The 19,679-nt window shown below is 39.3% G+C and overlaps 2 protein-coding genes across 2 annotated transcripts; one reads left to right on the top strand and one right to left on the bottom strand.

Annotated features, from left to right (window-relative positions):
• Nucleotides 1-1,237: 1,237 nt before the first annotated feature.
• On the bottom strand, nucleotides 1,238-3,383 carry LOC138330683 (uncharacterized). The gene has a single exon (XM_069278225.1). It carries the CDS (start codon nucleotides 3,267-3,269, stop codon nucleotides 1,371-1,373), a length of 1,899 nt encoding a protein of 632 aa, XP_069134326.1. The 5' UTR covers nucleotides 3,270-3,383; the 3' UTR covers nucleotides 1,238-1,370.
• A 4,852-nt stretch (nucleotides 3,384-8,235) lies between these two features.
• Nucleotides 8,236-19,679, top strand: LOC138330681 (alanine--tRNA ligase, cytoplasmic-like). Its single transcript, XM_069278224.1, has 5 exons — nucleotides 8,236-8,354; nucleotides 18,094-18,250; nucleotides 18,582-18,727; nucleotides 19,012-19,120; nucleotides 19,641-19,679. The coding sequence occupies exons 1-5, from the start codon at nucleotides 8,236-8,238 to the stop codon at nucleotides 19,677-19,679; spliced, it is 570 nt and encodes a 189-aa protein (XP_069134325.1).

Here is a 19,679-nt window from a genome sequence, read left to right as displayed (position 1 = left end):
GTGACCGAATCTGACCAATCGCCGCTTGTCCGGCGCCGTACAATAATCTCTTCGCCGGACAATAAAATCAATAACATGACAAAATCTCTAAGTAATTAACTATCGCATGTCCGTTTGATCTACGATTAATTTACACATAATAAAGTACTAGAATATGACGTGTCCGTCAGAATTTACACAATAACAATGTTTCTACTAACTTGTCCGGCACTTTGGTATAGATACTATTATAGTACCGGAAGTACACTGATGCTCTCTGACACGAAATATAGTCCGCAGACTTTACTCTAAATGTATGCGTTACACAACGCATCGTTCTCACACTTTGATACAACATTCTTTCAAATCACTCTTACGATATTACTATATGGTATAATAAGTTATTTAGCAAGGCTTTCCTTATCCCTATTCTGCTACTTAGTCACTACATAAACAAAGATGGCGCCCGCGAATCGGACAACTCTGGTAATCGCGCATAGACTGACGATAACGCCTCAGTTACACTTCCAGGTTGTAGTATCAGGATGAGAATCCAATATCACAAGTATGTATAAGTCCTTCCAACTGACGAAAGTCTATTTTGATATAAAATAAGAAGATTAACAGACTTTGTTGCTCCGAATTCCTTCAGTTCACAAATCCATGTCGTCCACGAAAATCCACTAGATGCATCACAACTGTGATTATCGGTAAACTATTACTATAATGTGAATATATATATATAGGTAAAAATCTATGTCCTGACTTCCCAACATTTCCCATGTACATTAATTTGGTATCCTAAGATCTAAATAACGATCAGAATCTCTCATGACACACACGCACATTGCAAATGGCCAGAGTATAAACGTTACTGGTAAATACAAGTCCCACGTTTATTACAACTTCCCCCCTCCCAAGCTGAAAATTCTCCCGAATTTTATCTATTGATGAAAGTTCTTGTTAATTTCAGATATTCCTTCACCATCCACGATAAGTTCACTGTTCCTTAGACACAATTCCCGTTAGGGTCTCATCGAGGTGGAGGGCAGACTGTACCTTAAACGCAGCTCCCATTGTTGTCTCATCATTGTTTAAACACAGCTCCCGTCATCAAGGTTGAGGGCAGACTGTACCTTAAAACACAGCTCCCGTTGTTGTCTCATCGAGATGAAGGGCAGACTGTACCTTAAACACAGCTCCCATTGTTGTCTCATCAAGGTTGAGGGCAGACTGTACCTTAAACACAGCTCCCGTTGTTGTCTCATCGAGATGGAGGGCAGACTGTACCTTAAACGCAGCTCCCATTGTTGTCTCATCGAGGTGAAGGGCAGACTGTACCTTAAACACAGCTCCCATTGTTGTCTCATCAAGGTTGAGGGCAGACCAGATTAAAGGCGTAACGGTACCCCAGCCTTATCTAATATGTCAACAAGATAGTCTGTGGACTGGTCCCTAATCGATGATGAGGCTTCAACCTGTCTCAGGAACAGCAGTTGATCTGGAGAGTGCTGACGAGAGTTAATGATCTCCCTCAAGGCCTCATATGTATAGTAGCGAGATTTCCTGGTCACCCCCTCTACTGGCGGCAGATCTGTTCCAGGTAGGCCCAACATATTATACTTGTCAAGAAGATCTCCCCGACTGCGTGGTACTACGACTTCATCAGTCACGCCTCTCTCGAGTGTCATGGCTGCAAACTCCCAGGCCCTCAGCTTCTGGTCCGCTGTGAACGATTTCCAGCCAAGAGGCGGCCATCTAATGGAGGATATCACTGTCTGTTTCTCAGTCCAAGCTCTTCTCGATGGAGCAACTAATGGCATGCACCCCATTCTTAACATGTGCTGCGCTCTCATTCCATCACAGTTTGGTTGGTGACGACCCTTCTCTTCGTTGGCTACTCCCTTGCATTTACTTGGGTTGTCTGCTGCTGGTACACTACTGTCGCTAATGTTGGCTGGTGGAGCGCTTGGTGTTGGAATACGACGGAGGTCGAGGACTGTCTCTTGGCTGCCACCATCCTCGGACCTGCTGACTGGACGACTTAAATCAAGTACAGCGGTACTGGACAAGTCTTGCGGCTCAGAAGATAGCTTGGTTTCCGTCTTCTGCAAAACTACTGGTGTAGTTGCTGCTGTCTCCGGGGCTTCCACTGCCTCTTCTGGCCTAACAACGGGTCTTGTCTCAGATGAATCACCATCCACACTGAGGTCCATAACTTCCTCATGGGAGTCGTCTGGGAGATTGGCTTCCTGCGTGGATGGACAAATGGCCTCGCACACGTCTCTGGGAGTTTGGCTTTGGTTCTCGTTGAGTTGTTGGTCCCCTTCCCCGGCGGCCTCTGCAGTGAGCACTCCGTCTTTATCCCCACTTGATTCAACCCTTGGTTCCACCCTTGGTTCCACCCTTGGTTCCACCGTTTGTTCCACCCTCCTTCTCTTTGCTGGGGACGGACTGCCATGACGACGGCGAGCGACCGGAATTGATATCTCACCCTGCATGAGAGTCTTGATGGCCTTGGGGGCAATACCCAGCACCGCCGATAGTTTAAGCCGGAGAGCTGTTTGACTTCCTTTCAGTACCCTCCGGACTGGTGTACTGGACAGCGTTGAAGGAACTGTCGTTGATATCCTCCGGGCGAGGCTGGCCATGGTCGTGCTGTTCTGTAGAGCCTTCTCTTCCAGCTCAATGGACCAGAAGGTCCTCTGGTCCCGGGAATACATCTCTACCTTGGCGTGGCGGCTCGTCAAGGATATATGCCCAATGATAACATCCGGGGCACCTATCTGGGGGTTGGAAGGTGAATATGCCCTGGTGTCTTCGTCGTAGTCCGGCACAAACTGGCTCTCGGTCGATGGCGACCTCTGGAGTCGGCGGGACGTGTCCCAACCTGACCGGAATGATGTCTGCGTCTTGTCTGTCTTCCGGCATTTACGAAGCCAATCCAGAACAGCTTCCCTAGCCTGCAATGCCTCAGGAGATTCCCACCTAGTAGGGGTGACTACTCTTCGGTAGTCTTCCGGATGGACGGACAACCAGAACCCGTTGGCCTCCGTCAGGAAAGCATCTAAAGTGGCCTTCAGAAACGTCCTATGCTTCTTCTGACAGTGTGGCTGTAGATCTGCTACTCTCCGGAATGTTTTCTCCTCGTCATAGCACCAGGGACATACTACTCGTAGTACAGAGTGTGGTGATGACATCAAGTGAGTCTTTAAATCTCGGTTTGAAGGAAATGATGTATGTGATGAGCACAACCAGCAGGTGAACACCTTCGTAACAGTTGAAGTCATCTGTGAATGAGATACAATTGATCTTTAAGTTAATTTCATCAATCTAACCTAACGCATCCCTAAGGTGGTACATCTTCGGGTAAGCTACTCAACGAGATTCTTCGGTTACACGGATTTGATACATCTACACGGCGTGGACGAAGAGGAAGGCTGGTTAATACAATCATACAGTATATCAGCTACATATTTACGACAAAATAAAACGCGTGGCAATTCTTTACTCCCCTCTAGCTTCAAGCTTTACATGACTAACTGCTCGGCTATCCAACGCCATTATGGACCTGCCGAGCCGGATGAGACCCGACTGGGTGATCAAGCCAGTCGCACATCCATCGAGAGAGCTCTCTTTTCCTCTAGCGTGTGCGCGGCACCTAGGCATACAGTCAATACTTCCGAGCTAGAATAGAATTCCACCTCATGCGTTCAATACGGCAAGCCCAGTCCGTAACTGTCCTCCGTCAACAAATAAATACTGCAACTGCGTCACTCCGTTGCTCTAACCTCCCTCACTAATTTCTTAACCCACACCGGCAATGATCGTCCTTTATATGGAAGCAGGCGGTCAACATGGTACAAGTTTGGTTGCTTCTTCACTGACCTCTGGACCTTATATGTCGTATCATCAATCCTTTCCAGGATTACACAAGGACCCTTCCATGCACATGTCAGCTTCTTACAAACACCTGTCTTCTGTAATGGCTCATACAACCAAACAACTTGACCAACATCCAACCCATGTCTCCTACTGGCTCGTACATCATATTGTCTCTTCTGATATTCACTGCTCCGTTTCAATGCTTTACGGGCCATCTCGTGAGTCTTGCTAAGAGTTTTCTGTAAGTTAAGAACATATTCATTTTCATTATCTTCATTATCTGTCTGAATTTCAGGTTGGGCGACAACAGCTTGCAGAGGCATCACAATCTCTCGACCAAAGACCATCATGTTTGGAGTCCTGTGGGTACTGCTGTGAACTGACGACCGATAGGCCATCATGACCTGTGGCAACAACTCATCCCATGTGGACTGTTTCCTCTCACAGTACATTGTCAACATAGCTGTCAGTGTTCGATTAAAGCGTTCAACATTGCCGTTACTCTGTGGTCTCATACTTGTTGTTCTTGTTTTGTCTATTTTCAGGAGCTTACACATCTGCTGGAAAGTCTCAGACTCGAAATTCCTACCCTGGTCTGAGTGTATCTGGAGTGGAGTTCCAAACCTACAAATGAATTCATCTACAAACACCCTACACACCGTTATAGCTTCCTGGTTTGGCAGAGGATACGCCTCTGTCCACTTTGTGAAACAATCACAAACTACTAGAATATATCTGTTATTCTTGTTTGTCAAAGGCAACGGACCCAGGATATCAATTTCAATTCTCTCCATAGGTCCACCGGTAATAAATTGCCTCATAGGAGCAGGTTTGTTGTTTCTTCCTGTCTTACGTGCAAAACATCCGCAGGTCCTGCAATATTCTTCAACAGTTGCTTTCATATTTGGCCAATAGAATGCGGTTTTTATTCTCTCCAAAGTTTTCTCAACTCCCAAATGACCAGCTGTTGGAACATCATGGTAAAATTTCAGGACTTCCAGTTTCTTCTCTTCAGGAACTACAAGTTGAAGGTAAGACCCCCATTGTCATTCAGCCACTTCCTGTATAGCATGCCAGATCTAATCTCAAGTCGTTCCCACTGGCGCCACAAACATTTTACGTCGCTTGTCATCCCAGAAATGCTGCTCCATTCAGGTCTGACTTCATCAGCTTCCTTATGAACCATTATCGTGGATATCTTCGGATCCTGAAGTTGGAGTTGGTGAATAACTTCTGGTTCCCAACCTGGCAGCAGAGCTTGATTGCGAATAGTCTCCTGAATTTGTTTGCTTTTGTGACCCCTGGTAACAGCTTTGACATAGTTACATTCCTCTACATCACCACACTCCTCGGCGCCATGTTCATCATCCAAGCTTTGCTGACGTCTACAGGTGTTACATGGGCGCCTAGACAGAGCATCGGCATTGGAGTGTTTAAGTCCAGGACGGTGTACCACTGACAAATTGTATGTAGCAAGTTCTTGTAACCATCGAGCTACCTGGCCGGTAGGGTTCTTCAGATTCCTCATCCATGTTACAGCTGCATTGTCCGTCCGCAGGAGTATTTCCTGGCCATACAAGTAGCAATGATAATTCTTCAGGGCGCAAACCACCGCCAACAGCTCCTTTCTAGTGATACAATACCGCTGTTCATGATTGTTCATAGATTTACTGAAGTAGGAAATTACCTTCTCTGTGCCATCCTGAAGCTGAGACAGAACTGCTCCAACTGCGTGATCACTAGCATCAGTGTCGAGGATGAATCCTACACCGGGGATAGGATATGATAAAATTGGTGGAGAAACCAAGGCTGCCTTTAGCTGTTGAAAAGCTGATTCATGATCATCGTTCCAGTGATACTTTTGGTTCTTTTGACTTATCTTATGCAACGGGCGGGCAATGTTAGCAAACCCTTTAACAAAGCGACGATAATAGCTGCATAGTCCTAAGAAGCTTCGTACTTCTTTTGTGCTAGTGGGTCTGGGCCAGTTCTGAACTGCACAACCTTTGCTGGATCTGTGTGTATTCCTTCCTCAGAGACAACGTGGCCTAGGACTTGGATGTGTTTTTGGAAGAAAAGACATTTGGATGGTTTTAGCTTTAAATTGGCATTGAGTAGTCTCACAAAGACAAACTCAAGTCTTGATAGGGTCTGCGCAAAACTGACAGCTGGTACAATAATATCATCCATATACAGCAAGCAAATTTCCCACTGGAGTCCACGCAATACATCCTCCATGAGTCTTTCGAATGTGGACGGTGAGTTTGGCCAGACCAAAAGGCATAACTTTAAATTGGTACAATCCTTGACTGGTGGAAAAGGCTGTTTTCTCTTTATCCTCTTCATTCATGCCTATCTGCCAAAATCCCGAATTAAGATCCATGCAACTGAACCACTTTGCTCCGGATAAAGAATCTAGACATTCGTCAATCCGAGGCAAAGGGTATGCGTCTTTTACTGTGACATCATTCAGTTTCCGATAATCCACACAAAACCGAGTACTACCATCCTTCTTTGAAACTAGAACGATAGGCGAGGACCAGGCGCGCTACTTGATGGTTCTACAACACCACGTTCTATCATCTTTTCCAACTCTGCTTTTTCGATGTCCCGCTTACCAAAGGGTAGTCTGCGTGTTGGTTGGCGTATGGGATTGGGCATTTCCAGTATTGATTCTATGTTGAACTCTATCTGTACGGCCAAGATCACTAGATGACTGTGAGAAAACACAGGTACACTTGTCCCAAAGATTAACAAGCTTCTCTCCAGTTACGGGACCTTCTGGAATTCCATACTAGTATTAAGCAAATGCCTGGAAGCAAGAGTACATTCTTTATCGGGTACAAAAGTATCCGTCGTCATCTCAATAAGAGTACATCTTGTCCAAAAGTATCATCTCAGCTAAATGAGTTGAACCCGATATAGAAATAGGTACACCAACACGTGAAAAAGGTGGAACTACGGTAGTCTCAGTTGCAGAAACTTTACATACCATCTGTGTTTCTCCGCCAAGCCAACAAGGAATGTCGCCGGTGTTTGTACAAAGTGCCAATTTCCTATAATCTATCCTGGTTATGTGTTTCAGAAGAAAATCTTGTCCCAGTATGGCATCCCCATTGATGTCACAAACAGTAACGGGTGTGTGATATATGGTATCACCAATTAGGATCCCAAGTTCCGTACGGCCTTGAACTTTTACTTCATTGCCATTTACATCTAACAACCTTCGTGAATTTGAGGTAAGATGGTAGTCACTGCTTAAAGAATGGAAAACAGATGTCGGGATTAAAGTAGCTGTTGAGCCGGTGTCAATCAAAAAGTTTACAGGAATTCCACCAAGATTTCCTTGTATGTATAAGCCATTGTCCCATTTCTTGTATGGTTCTCCAACATTTCCTAGCCACATCACACTTTCGTTTCCGCTGGGCCTTTCGTTTCCGTCAAACCTATGCCCTCTGAGCTGTACGATGGGAGCTCGTCTCCCTGATTTCGGTTTCTGTTGAATTATTACTTGGATTCTTTTTATCAGGACCAATCCCTCAAGATCAAAAACGATTTGGAGATTGCCAGGATATAAAAAAGTCGCTATTACCGTTTCGTTTGGCCAGTTCCCCCCCCCCCCCACGGTATGGACTTCTTATTGGCCATTCGCAAGTCTCGATCGCAAGCTCGATCCTACTTAGCTTTTTAAGTCATACTTTCTATTCCTCCAAGTTTTGATTGATCTGTCAACTGGCAGATATTGTCTTGGGAAGTGTTTGGGTTGGCTCGCTGACTGCTCTAAATGTTTGACCTCTTCATGTCATCTTCTCCAAGTAATTCCTTCGTATCTCGTTCACCAACCTCTTCAGCTTGTTATAACCGTTTTACAAATCTTTATCAATACAAACCGACATTATCCATCTTCTAAAGTAATGCTTTTATAAAGTTGATTCAAAGCTAACGCTTCCTGTGCAGTTGCACTGAGATTTACATAGGCCCGCTGTGACATCTGTCGAAGGTCATCCCCAAGGGCAGCAATAGTTTCAGTTGGTTGGCGTTTACGAGCTTCAAACCTTGACAGCCACCTATTCTGTTGTCTAGAACTCCCAAATCGTAACTCCAGCTTATCAATAAGACTCTGGTATGTCTTCCGTCGGCCGAAGGCAAACTGATATAAAAGGTTCGTGCTGGTCCACGAAGGCATGCTGCTAGGGCCAATACTTTCTCATTGTCTCCCCATCTACCAAGTTCAGCACATGCATCAAAATGGGATATGTACTCCTGCCAGTCTTCAGTCCCTGTATACTTCTCGGGCTTCATCTGGATAGTCTTCCTTGGTTGAAAGCGTACCACTTGGCTCTGGAATGCGATTTGGCTCTACATAGCCAGATGCGTCTTCTTCGAATTCCCTCCAAATTCCACTGTTTCATCATTAGCTATATCATCCCTGTCCCCTTGACCTTGCTCATCAGGTTCCATGTCATGTCGGAAAACTATGTCGCGATCCGGTGAGTTCGCCATCATAAATTGTAAGACTCGAATACTATAACATAAGTTGGGATAACTTTAAAAATATGTACAAAGTTCCACTACACTAGCAAGTTGTCGAGGCGAAGGTCCGTATCCTAGATATCATAAAAAAAAGTCTGATATCCCACTTCTGACACCATTTGTAACAAGGAATTAGCCGATTCGTTGAACCCTCCAAGGCCGCTTCTCAAAGACAATAGACAAACTCTTTTTTAGTCTATCAACTTTATTTAGGTAGTGGAAGTACGCGTGTTTAAAATTACATAACAGTTTTTTGCCTTCCTGCTAAGTCTCTCTCTTTCCTCTCAAAGTCGCTACGTGTAGTAGGAGATAGCTCTAAAGGTCATATGTAATGACATAAATCGAACGCAATATACGGCACGCGTTGACTGGCTCAGATACCATCATAGTTTTGAAATATTAGAAACGTGTAATGACCGGAGATTGTAACCACCGTCGATATATAAGTAATTAGGTAAATGGGGCAGAGTAACTCCCACGAATTAAGAGGAAATAATTCATTCTTATTTAGTAATTTAGTTACATTTTTACATTGACTCATTTATGTATATGGTATATAAAAACCTAATTGAATTAATATATATATATCCAAAAATTCCCAAGCCCATTATGTTAGGTCTAAGTACCCGTTGCCGTATCAGTATATGCTGCTGCGTACGCTGGCTGAGCAAATCTGACAAGACAGTTGAAATCGCGCGCTTATATAAACTTTCCAGCGATCACGTGACCGAATCTGACCAATCGCCGCTTGTCCGGCGCCGTACAATAATCTCTTCGCCGGACAATAAAATCAATAACATGACAAAATCTCTAAGTAATTAACTATCGCATGTCCGTTTGATCTACGATTAATTTACACATAATAAAGTACTAGAATATGACGTGTCCGTCAGAATTTACACAATAACAATGTTTCTACTAACTTGTCCGGCACTTTGGTATAGATACTATTATAGTACCGGAAGTACACTGATGCTCTCTGACACGAAATATAGTCCGCATACTTTACTCTAAATGTATGCGTTACACAACGCATCGTTCTCACACTTTGATACAACATTCTTCCAAATCACTCTTACGATATTACTATATAGTATAATATGTTATTTAGCCAGGCTTTCCTTATCCCTATTCTGCTACTTAGTCACTACGTAAACAAAGATGGCGCCCGCGAATCGGACAACTCTGGTAATCGCGCATAGACTGACGATAACGCCTCAGTTACACTTCCAGGTTGTAGTATCAGGATGAGAATCCAATATCACAAGTATGTATAAGTCCTTCCAACTGACGAAAGTCTATTTTGATATAAAATAAGAAGATTAACAGACTTTGTTGCTCCGAATTCCTTCAGTTCACAAATCCATGTCGTCCACGAAAATCCACTAGATGCATCACAACTGTGATTATCGGTAAACTATTACTATAATGTGAATATATATATATATAGGTAAAAATCTATGTCCTGACTTCCCAACATTTCCCATGTACATTAATTTGGTATCCTAAGATCTAAATAACGATCAGAATCTCTCATGACACACACGCACATTGCAAATGGCCAGAGTATAAACGTTACTGGTAAATACAAGTCCCACGTTTATTACATTTTTTTTTTATCTTCTACGTAGTTTGTCATAATTATATCTCTACAGAATTCAATATGACAAATGCAGCACTAAATCTTCTCAAACCTGGATTATGAGAGAAGTATCGATCGCTGGGTAAAACATTTGCAGCAATACATTAATTATGACGAATAGGTTTACCCTGACTTAATATTCGCCATAGGTAGATAACAAGATGATTGCTATTGTTAAAGGAGACATGGTACAACATAGTCTACATAAACGTTTCGTATCGGACTATATGGAATGTATTAGTTCAATTATGTAATAGCGACGGTAAACGCCAATTAAGTTGGGTTACCTCAAAATCCACGAAACTCATTTTAATTAATAAAGTGAATTTAGTTCTATGAAGTGCATAGTGTGTTTCGTTTTGATGTATTACATACCGAAAACCTCATTGTCTCGTAAAACAAGGGTCCGGTCGGTTTCCTAGTCCCGTATCAGCAACTAATTGGAATCTGAATGGAAGTCCTGCTTTTTCTAAATAGATAAAAACCCATATTTTGAAAAACATCTGTATAACACTGTCGAATTAATCTTACAACCTTATATATCACAATCCTCTTTCTTGTGTAGATATGAATGATATGGATATTTTACTCGAAAATCACAAAATATTGAAAAACCTCAGACTTGTCGGGCTTTTTATAACATTTTGTGACCCTTGGGTAGAATATCCCTACCTTTCACATCCACATATGTAACGTTATTTTCTCGATCACACCTCGAAATTTTATTACAATTTTAAAATAACAATAGTCGGTCATTTTGATACGTTCAAGTTGTATTGCATGGTGTATTGCATGGAATAAACCAGTATTATACTCAAAGGTTTTAGAGAATGATAATCTTATACCGATATCATATCTTAATGTCTTCCTTGTAATTTACACTGTAGAACTGGTATTCCGGAAGTTGTGTCGGACAGACAGACAGACGGACGCTACGATACTTTCATATTGTCAATCTTAATCTAACGTTAATATGTTTACACTTATTACCGAGTCTGTCCAGAGCTTTTATTTCCTATTCCTAAATGGATAAGGGAATCATCACTTACTGTCAAGGCGGTTAACTACGTTCGGGAAGCCTTTCTGGGTGTCAGTTTAAGACAATCAGCATGGTATAACCACAATTTGTATATACTGTTTTGTTAGCAGACAAACGAATGTCTGTATGATCAAATTTATCTTTAATCTGAAGACGGTATTCATTCCCTTTGAAAGTTGTATCATTTAACGACTGAAGTTATAGCTTCGTTTTCCGTGTGTCAAGAGACAATGTCTACCACAAATTGGTGAGCAGACGATCGACTCCTCTGGTCGCTAGGGGGCAGTCTATTCGACACATTAATTAGCGACCACTGTGAGAATAACCAAATATCCCATGACTTGTGATAAAGTAATATTTTAGTCATTTCTCAAAATTCAATTCACGACAAAATATATTACTCATTCATATTCAAGATTAATAAAGATCACACGTGTTTTATCAACAGATGGATTGTAAATCTTACCACAACCATATCTATATATTTACACTTATCAGGCTTGTTATAATACCATACGCAATTACTAGCCGAGTGTGTTTACCATAACTGCATGTTAACATTGAACTTTGAACTTGCGTATAGGGCTACTTTTTTAAGAAACATATGGCTTTGTTTACATTTTGAAGCACATTACATGTATATTGGGTTTTTTCATACACTTATGGAAAAAATTTAAATGTATATTAATTTATGTATATTACATTTTTTAATTAACATCCCGACGTGAAATGCTTTCATTTTTTGTTAAAAATGATGGATGTCAAATGAAAACATTACCTCTGTGTCTGTCAGTTATAAACATATCCTCTTGTCTTTGTTCTTTGAAACTTTAATAATGTTTAATATAAAGTATGCACCGTTAGTAATCCGCGTGTTGACAGTTACGCGTCACCACAAATACAGTGTATCCATCGAACAAAAGTGAAGGTGTTCCGTATATCGATGAATCTACCGTAGATTTCTAAATCACATTGTCGCAAAGATGTAATATCGTCAAGTCAGATAAAAATCTCAAACACACATTGAGCTACTTGAACATCGGTGTTTTGAAAACATCGGCAAACTCTAGTGTGTAAGCGTGCGTCAGCTTCGTTCTTACATGTGGTCGAGTACAAATACTTTATGGAACTACGCTATATATATTAACTTTTACTTAAAAAGGAAATGCATATTTAATATCTGATCTGATTAGATAAAATTATCTATGAATTTTACTTTGTTTGTCATGTATATTTTACACTAAATTATTGAACTTTATTTCGCGGATGAATATAATTTTACCATATGTGAAGAGTCGTCCTTGTCTGTTCAATTGGGTAAGCTCCTACCACTTATGACAGACTTTTATTGAATAATAACGTCACTTTTACAACTTCGATTTTTATTGCATAAAATATAAATAAAAAGTCGTATGAGTGTAAATATGGGGCGCGCCCCATAGAATATATTCTTAGAGGAATTGCTCCATACAAGCATGGTTAACATAAAAGCGAAATCGAAACCCTATATACAACATATCATCTTCTGTTTAGGAAAACTTCGGAAAAAAGTCAAACCTAATGCCAGTATCTGAAAAATGACTCTCACGAGTCCCTATTTTCTGAGAGAGAAGAAGATTAGTATGTATGTCGCAGAATGTCAAACATCTAAATCACTCGTACACCTCCCATATCTTAACGGAGAACAGAAGTGATTGGACAACTTTAAGTGCCACTGTCGTACACTAACGCATCTGATCAGGTTGTTTTCAAATTCAAGTTCATGGAAGTAATAACGATAGAATGAAGTGACTATTTACCAATGTATGTGCATGCCTAATACTGTACAATGCTGGAATATATGTGATCCAGGTCATACATTGTATATATACATGTACAGGCCAGTTGTGTACGTTATGCTATATACATTGTGCGACTTGTTTACGTAATTACCCAGTGTTTATGTACTGTGGAACGTGGACGAACCGTCCGACGTGGCTTTGACATGAACTCGACATTCTTTAAACCTGTACTGCTTTACCCTAATTTACGTCACTTCCATAGCTTTCTTTCCTTTCTCTACAATGTAACTTATCCAAACGGGGCTATAAAATCTCGCCGTTTTTATGTCAAGTCTGGTAATGTTGACTAGGATGTTCTCGGTCGGTGAGTTCGGTTGTGTTTGAATGTTTGTCTTGTCTTTTGTAGGTTTTTCTCTCACTCAATAAAAGGGGTAATCTTCAGAAAACAGACTTTGTCTTTTGATGTCTAAACACATCCCGAACTCATATTCGGAAACAAGATAATCCTCGCGTAAAGCTTTACTCGTGACATATTCGCAACCGCGCATAGACTAAATGTAGTATCAATTCTATTTGACTTTGTTTATGATGGTTTTTTTGTCTTACTCGCAATTTATGGCGAACCTTTGCCACGAGAGTAGTGGAAGAGGACTACTTCAATAAATGGTGGACGCTATGGATATTTTCGATTGTGCTCAAAACGTACGACAGCATTCACTCTACCCGTGGTCCTACTCCAGTATGGTTACCGAGACTTGTTTATCATAACCACCAGACTATGATGTGAGTACATAGTCCAGGAAAACCATTACATGTAGTGTTCACTTTCCTTTCCAGGGTCCTGCACTGTGTCGTGATAAAATATCAGACCCGCTCATCGTATAACTTTTTAGAAGTATATAGAATATATAACCAACGTCGACCAACGTCCGGAGAAAAAGGCATATGTTTATTTTCCTACTTGTGAAACGCAGAGGGAATATTCCACCTTTGATTATTGTAGAATGAGTAAATGATGTCTTTTGAAACGATGGACGACAAAATTCCATCACTGGATTGTACAAATGAATTCTTTAACTTTTGAATATTTTTTTTGATTTCTGACCTTTGAACTGAATAGACGGTTTTTTATATAGCATAAATGTAAGATGAGATATTGCAATCCTAACGAAAATGAAGGAAATAAAGGAAAACCCCATCTATTCTATATTCACATGTGTCAGATTCAAAAGGTTTTTACGCAGCCGGGATATATTAACACACACCTAATCGCCCTATTAACAACAAATCATGTACACAAACTGTTTTTGATAAAGGTAACTATGGTAATAATATAATTAGAATTCCAACACAACATTTACATTAGCTTAGAATATCTTATCACGTTCATGGGAAAGTTTAGACCTAGTCATATTAGACGACCACTGACACAAAGTTTTATTAGTATATCGAAAAGGCAAACGACGAGTAGTTGTTTTTCACGTACAGTACCAGATATTTGGAAAGCGATGAATTGCCTGGTGTAGCGGTGTAGTTTAATCTTACCGTTGTTACAGATGTTTTTGAAAGCAAAAAACCCAACTGGGTATTACTCGGAGTCAAATGACCCTATTTTACTATTTTGTCAGTATATTTCCTAACCGCCGACACAAAAGAGTAATAAAACCTATTAACCAAATAATATTTGATTACAATAATTGGTTATGGTCAATTTCCCCGTCCATTGTATTTTATGTAACAATAAAATCTTAATAGAGTCTTCATTGATTACGTTAGGAAGATGGGCGAGGAGAACAGATAGTACAAATGTGCCAGGGGCGACAACTCATGTCCATTTCTGACATCATCCAGACGACGTGTACTTTAGTACGATGGCTGGAAGGATCACTAACAGTGAATAGCATGTCCTGATATCTATATGTCTGGGAAACATGGTACCACCACCTATTATGTATTTATATACTATTATATCTAGCAGCAGTAATCAGGGATTTAGGGTGGTTTTTACTATTTCGTTTTGTTTGTCACTAGCTTTGTATACCTGTGTACGTATGTCCAGTTTATCTGTGTGAAGTAGTCAATGTTCGTGTCCTTGTATTGTTTCGTTTCTGTTTTTATTTGTGGTCATTGTCTTTGTCCGCAGTTTGGCGGGGAAAAGAAAAGGGAATTTTACTGAAGACCAGACGGACGTGAATATTACTACTTCTACTAAACCCTTGACCCATTGTCAAGGTAAGTGTTATATTTATAGTAAATGTTTTAAAATGAATTGATTCAGATACTTTTATTAATTGATACATCTGTGAATGATCTATAATTAATAATTTCGGTTGTAGAATAGCTTTGATATATGGATTATATAATCAAGTATTCTACAACTTATACAATAGTTTTTATTAATTTATTTGTAGGGTCTTTATAACATATTCTGGAACGAATACAGGACCAGAAGGGACCAACATCAGCGTTCGTAATTTCCCTCAATGTTACAGTAACTTTAACCCAATTATATTCGAGCCACTACTTTAACATGTTGTGAAGAGCAACTGTCGTTAAATGCATGGTTTTATTGGTAGTATCGGGTACATATGATTTGCTTTGTTTAATAAATGCTTGTTAAGTAAAGAAGAAGTTTGTCTTTAATTGCCGCATACTCAACACAGAAGATATAACGATTATGTGAAATGTTTATTAACCGAAGCAGAGGTTGGTAAATAACATCTACTATCATCTTCATTCATCTGCCTTCTGATTACAAAATAGTATAAGTAATTTAAAAGATTTGGATCCAATTTCAACTCCGGAAAAGAAGTATTATATGTATGACCAACGTAATGTTTTAAAGTGATTTTGATAGATAAGGTTTGTGGATGCAACGATATTTGTGTCTATATTAATCGAATACTTGATAATACATTTATCATAAGGGAAACACGAAAAATGATAAAGTTGGGTTTTATAACAACCGATCAACTAATGCAAACCACCATCTAAACTCAAACTTCATACTGGCTAATAAAGTACAAAGAATTCTGTACAACAGCAGTAGATCCAGATGTTTCGGGAGAGAAAGCGGCTACTGCGTTATTGATTAGCTTTGTTTGGTTTATTAAAATTGACGACCTATGGTTAGCTATTTATGGACAGCCTCCCGTGTGTGTAACGTGTTGTGGTGTGTGGATATTTGTGTTGTATCTTGTAAGAGTGAAGCTCTTGCAGTTTATAGTATTTCTCAATGAAGACAACATACAAGCCAGTCGTTCCTCTCCAATAGAAAACGGATTGCTCATATAATGCTGTTTCACAGGCCTTAAAAGATTCAATAAGAAAACTTATTTAACAGTTGATTATTTGAAGAGAAAAGTATCGTGCATCAATGCAAAGAAGTCTCATTTTAATGAAACTCATGTGGAGAGATATTTGTTTTTACAACACAGAACGAAATGGGCATACAATTTTCCATGAGACGTGTCCATGTTTTTCTGTCCATGTCATTTTAGTGCTGGTACCATTTAAAATATCCTAAATAAAATAAGAACTTGTTTCTTTTCTGTTAGTTTTAGTGTAAATGGAAATTGATAACTTGCTTCTAGATATACCTTAATAAAAATACTTTGTTTACGAAAACATTCATGTCAATGTCAAATCCATGTCCGTTGATACAATCTTTGTGGGAGTGTACAGTAGTAACTTTCTATAATATGAAAAATGTATAAAAAAAGCAGATGAAATTTGTATTCGACCTGTGAAGGTTAACGGTAAAAAAACTGGAGGGAGGATCTAAGAAGACTTTATATAGAACCCTGAAGACTTAGTTTCCGGTATACAAGTTATTTCTATTGTTGGTGAACAGAAACGACACATTACGAAACGTCATTGATCGTAAAGATGTGTGATGTGTGAAAGCAAACGCCTATCCAATAGTGGTATTTCGTTACCGGACAAAGCAAGCGTCTATCAATTTATAAATACCAATAGTCTGATGGTGGATTAGATACAAAATTGATTTCAATGACAAAAAACCAATCTGTGGTAATTGAATTATGATTAGATAGGTTAGATATTTCTGTCAATGTGTTTTAAATGTAACACAGGCTGGTCAATACCAACGCCAGAACAGGTATTGATAATCCAACCAAATACAATTTACAGAGGGAACGATTACTGCAAGGTGTATCCAGTGGAATAGGCATGCACCATCATGTATTATATATGTTAACAACTGTCAGACGAGTATACATGCCTGCTAAGCAGGATGTTTTATGCAGTTTATGTACCATGACCCAAGGGAGACATACACTCGAACTTCATTGCTAAAAATATTTTTAAAACTTTTAATAACTGAAAAATACTATTGACAAATGATTTCCCAATTTAAATACTACAAAACTATATATTATGCCAAGTAACATATTTTGTGACTAAAAATCATTAATGAGTAATCTAGAAACCTTCAAATATTTAAAACCAGCTCCCTTTCCTTAACCATGTTTGGGGGAAATACTGATAAAAGTATAAAGTATGGAGACATCATAAAAGTGTAGCGATCAAAAGTTTGAAATAAATGTATTTAAATTTGTGACATGGGGACGTCGAAACGTCATGAACCCTGTATGCCGCCATATTGGGAATTTAAATCCACGTCAAAATCGCAATCTTTTCGGCAGATATTACGTTCTATAGTAAAGCTGGTCTTATCTATTGTCTTTTTAGTTTTTAGGTATTCAACAAGTCAGTTTTAAGAATTGTTTCAAAATAGGTCACTTAGAACTGTCTTCTTACAAAATTTGATTTATATAATTATGAGGTTTATTCATCAATATTTGCAATCGACAAAACTTTTTACCTGCAACACACATCAAATGTAACATTCTAAAAAAACGTAATTTCATTTTAAAATCCCCGCAGATGAAGTATTATTAATTGCTACATAGTATTGTTTTGGTGACATAACACAGATCTGCCCTCCTGGTCTATAGGAAAATCAATAAGCTAGACTGTTATCTCCGGGCCAACCATGTGTGTGTTGTCAGTTATGTTGTAATCTGTACTCACAAATCCAGACGTTATTTTTCATAGACATGCTTTTAACAACATCGGCGACAGTACCACGTACACCGCCATCTTAAACAGGAAGGTAAAGAGCGAACAAAGGTCATCTGATCCATTTTGTTATCAAATATTTTCACTTGAAAAATCATTAGTTATTTATGGTTTTTATAATATTTGATCAGAGATCCTGACGGCACACTTGATACGGGATTCTTACCTAACAAGGATTCACACTGTGACTGTGGTATGGGGCTGGAGAGGTTACTGTCAGTGATGCAGGGAAAGTCCTCCAACTACGATACAGATCTCTTCATGCCAATCTTTGATGCTATACAAAAGGTAAGGCAACATATTCACAAACAAGACTGTCCATTTTATCTAGGCCTGTAGGGATCTGTTAGTGCCCAGGGCGGTTAGAAAATGAAAAAAAATGAAAAGGTACTTAATAAGACAAAATCATTGCAAGCCTATACAGTTTTGTGTAGTTTTTGTCGTTAATTATGCACGGCAATTGAAATTGAGACCTCAAAAAAGAGGAGGGGCACTTATAGGGACATGGGCACTTATTGGGTCGATTATGGTAATCGTTTATGGTTAAAATGTACAGCAGATCCAACTAACTAGACTAACTGATGAAGAAAATGACTAAATGCATTTGTGTAATTTACAGGCTACTGGTGCTCGTGTCTATACTGGGAAAGTAGGTAAAGACGATGAGGATGGTATTGACATGGCTTATAGGGTACTGGCTGACCACGCCCGTACACTCACTATTGCTCTCTCAGATGGTGGCAGACCAGACAATGTGGGACGGGGGTATGAAATCCTCATTCTCTAACTTATCTCATATTTAGAAGAAATGTATGTAGGAAACTTTCTTATTATGACCAGGTACTACCAAATTGTATGTAAAATTAGGTCACAGACCTGACTATTGACAAAGATATATTGTTACTTGGTTAAAGTAGAGTTTAAGATTTAGGAATTTGTAGACCTTGTTTCTTCCTGAAGATTTAGTATTGTTGTCAAAGCATCTCATTTTAGACTATCTGAATATTAAAGATATGAATCTTGAATTAGTAAACTATTTGTTTATGCAGATACGTTCTGAGAAGAATTTTGAGAAGAGCTGTCAGATATGCCACAGAAAAACTTGGTGCAAAACCTGGCATGTTTGCCTCCTTGATAGACACAGTTGTGGAACTGTTGGTAAGTGGAAGCATTGACAATACAGATATAAATATCAATTATTGTTATTTTGTGTTGTTCACTGGTGTATAAACAGCACTTTTTGACAGATATATTAAATAATGTGCATGTTGAAATATCTGTCAAAAAATGATGCTCATACACCAGTGAGCAACAAAAAAATATTTCTTATATTTACATTTTGGTAGATTTTTCAAATACATTTACATGTTTAAATGATATATTTATTAGATTTGGATCTTTGGGAATGGATTAATTATCGAAAATTGAAATCAGGATATACATGTAAAATATGTATATTTCTATAATCAGTGCCTAACATTCACCGCCAATGTATTTGTACACATCAAAAAAGTGACAATCATATAAAAATGAACATCAAATTCGCTGGTGATGTTATGTAGTGAAAGTACAATGGAAATGGAAATATTTGATGGTAATTTTGAGCTATATACAATTGGGAAATAAAACTGCTGATAGAAATAGGAAAATAAAACTACTGAATGATTGTGTTTTACAGGGAGAAGCCTTCCCAGAAGTGACCAAAGATCCATGTTAA

Source organism: Argopecten irradians, chromosome 9 (assembly GCF_041381155.1).
Source record: "Argopecten irradians isolate NY chromosome 9, Ai_NY, whole genome shotgun sequence".
Classification (NCBI taxonomy): Eukaryota; Metazoa; Mollusca; class Bivalvia; order Pectinida; family Pectinidae; genus Argopecten; species Argopecten irradians.
This window is presented reverse-complemented; position numbering and strand designations above follow the sequence as displayed.

Excerpts from the sequence above, each read along its gene's own strand:
- LOC138330681 (XM_069278224.1), top strand. The coding sequence starts at position 8,236 with ATGCGTCTTCTTCGAATTCCCTCCAAATTCCACTGTTTCATCATTAGC. Across the intron at positions 18,251-18,581 it reads TCTTTGATGCTATACAAAAG|GCTACTGGTGCTCGTGTCTA; the intron begins GTAAGGCAACAT and ends TGTAATTTACAG. Across the intron at positions 19,121-19,640 it reads ACACAGTTGTGGAACTGTTG|GGAGAAGCCTTCCCAGAAGT; the intron begins GTAAGTGGAAGC and ends TGTGTTTTACAG.
- LOC138330683 (XM_069278225.1), bottom strand. The coding sequence starts at position 3,269 with ATGACTTCAACTGTTACGAAGGTGTTCACCTGCTGGTTGTGCTCATCA.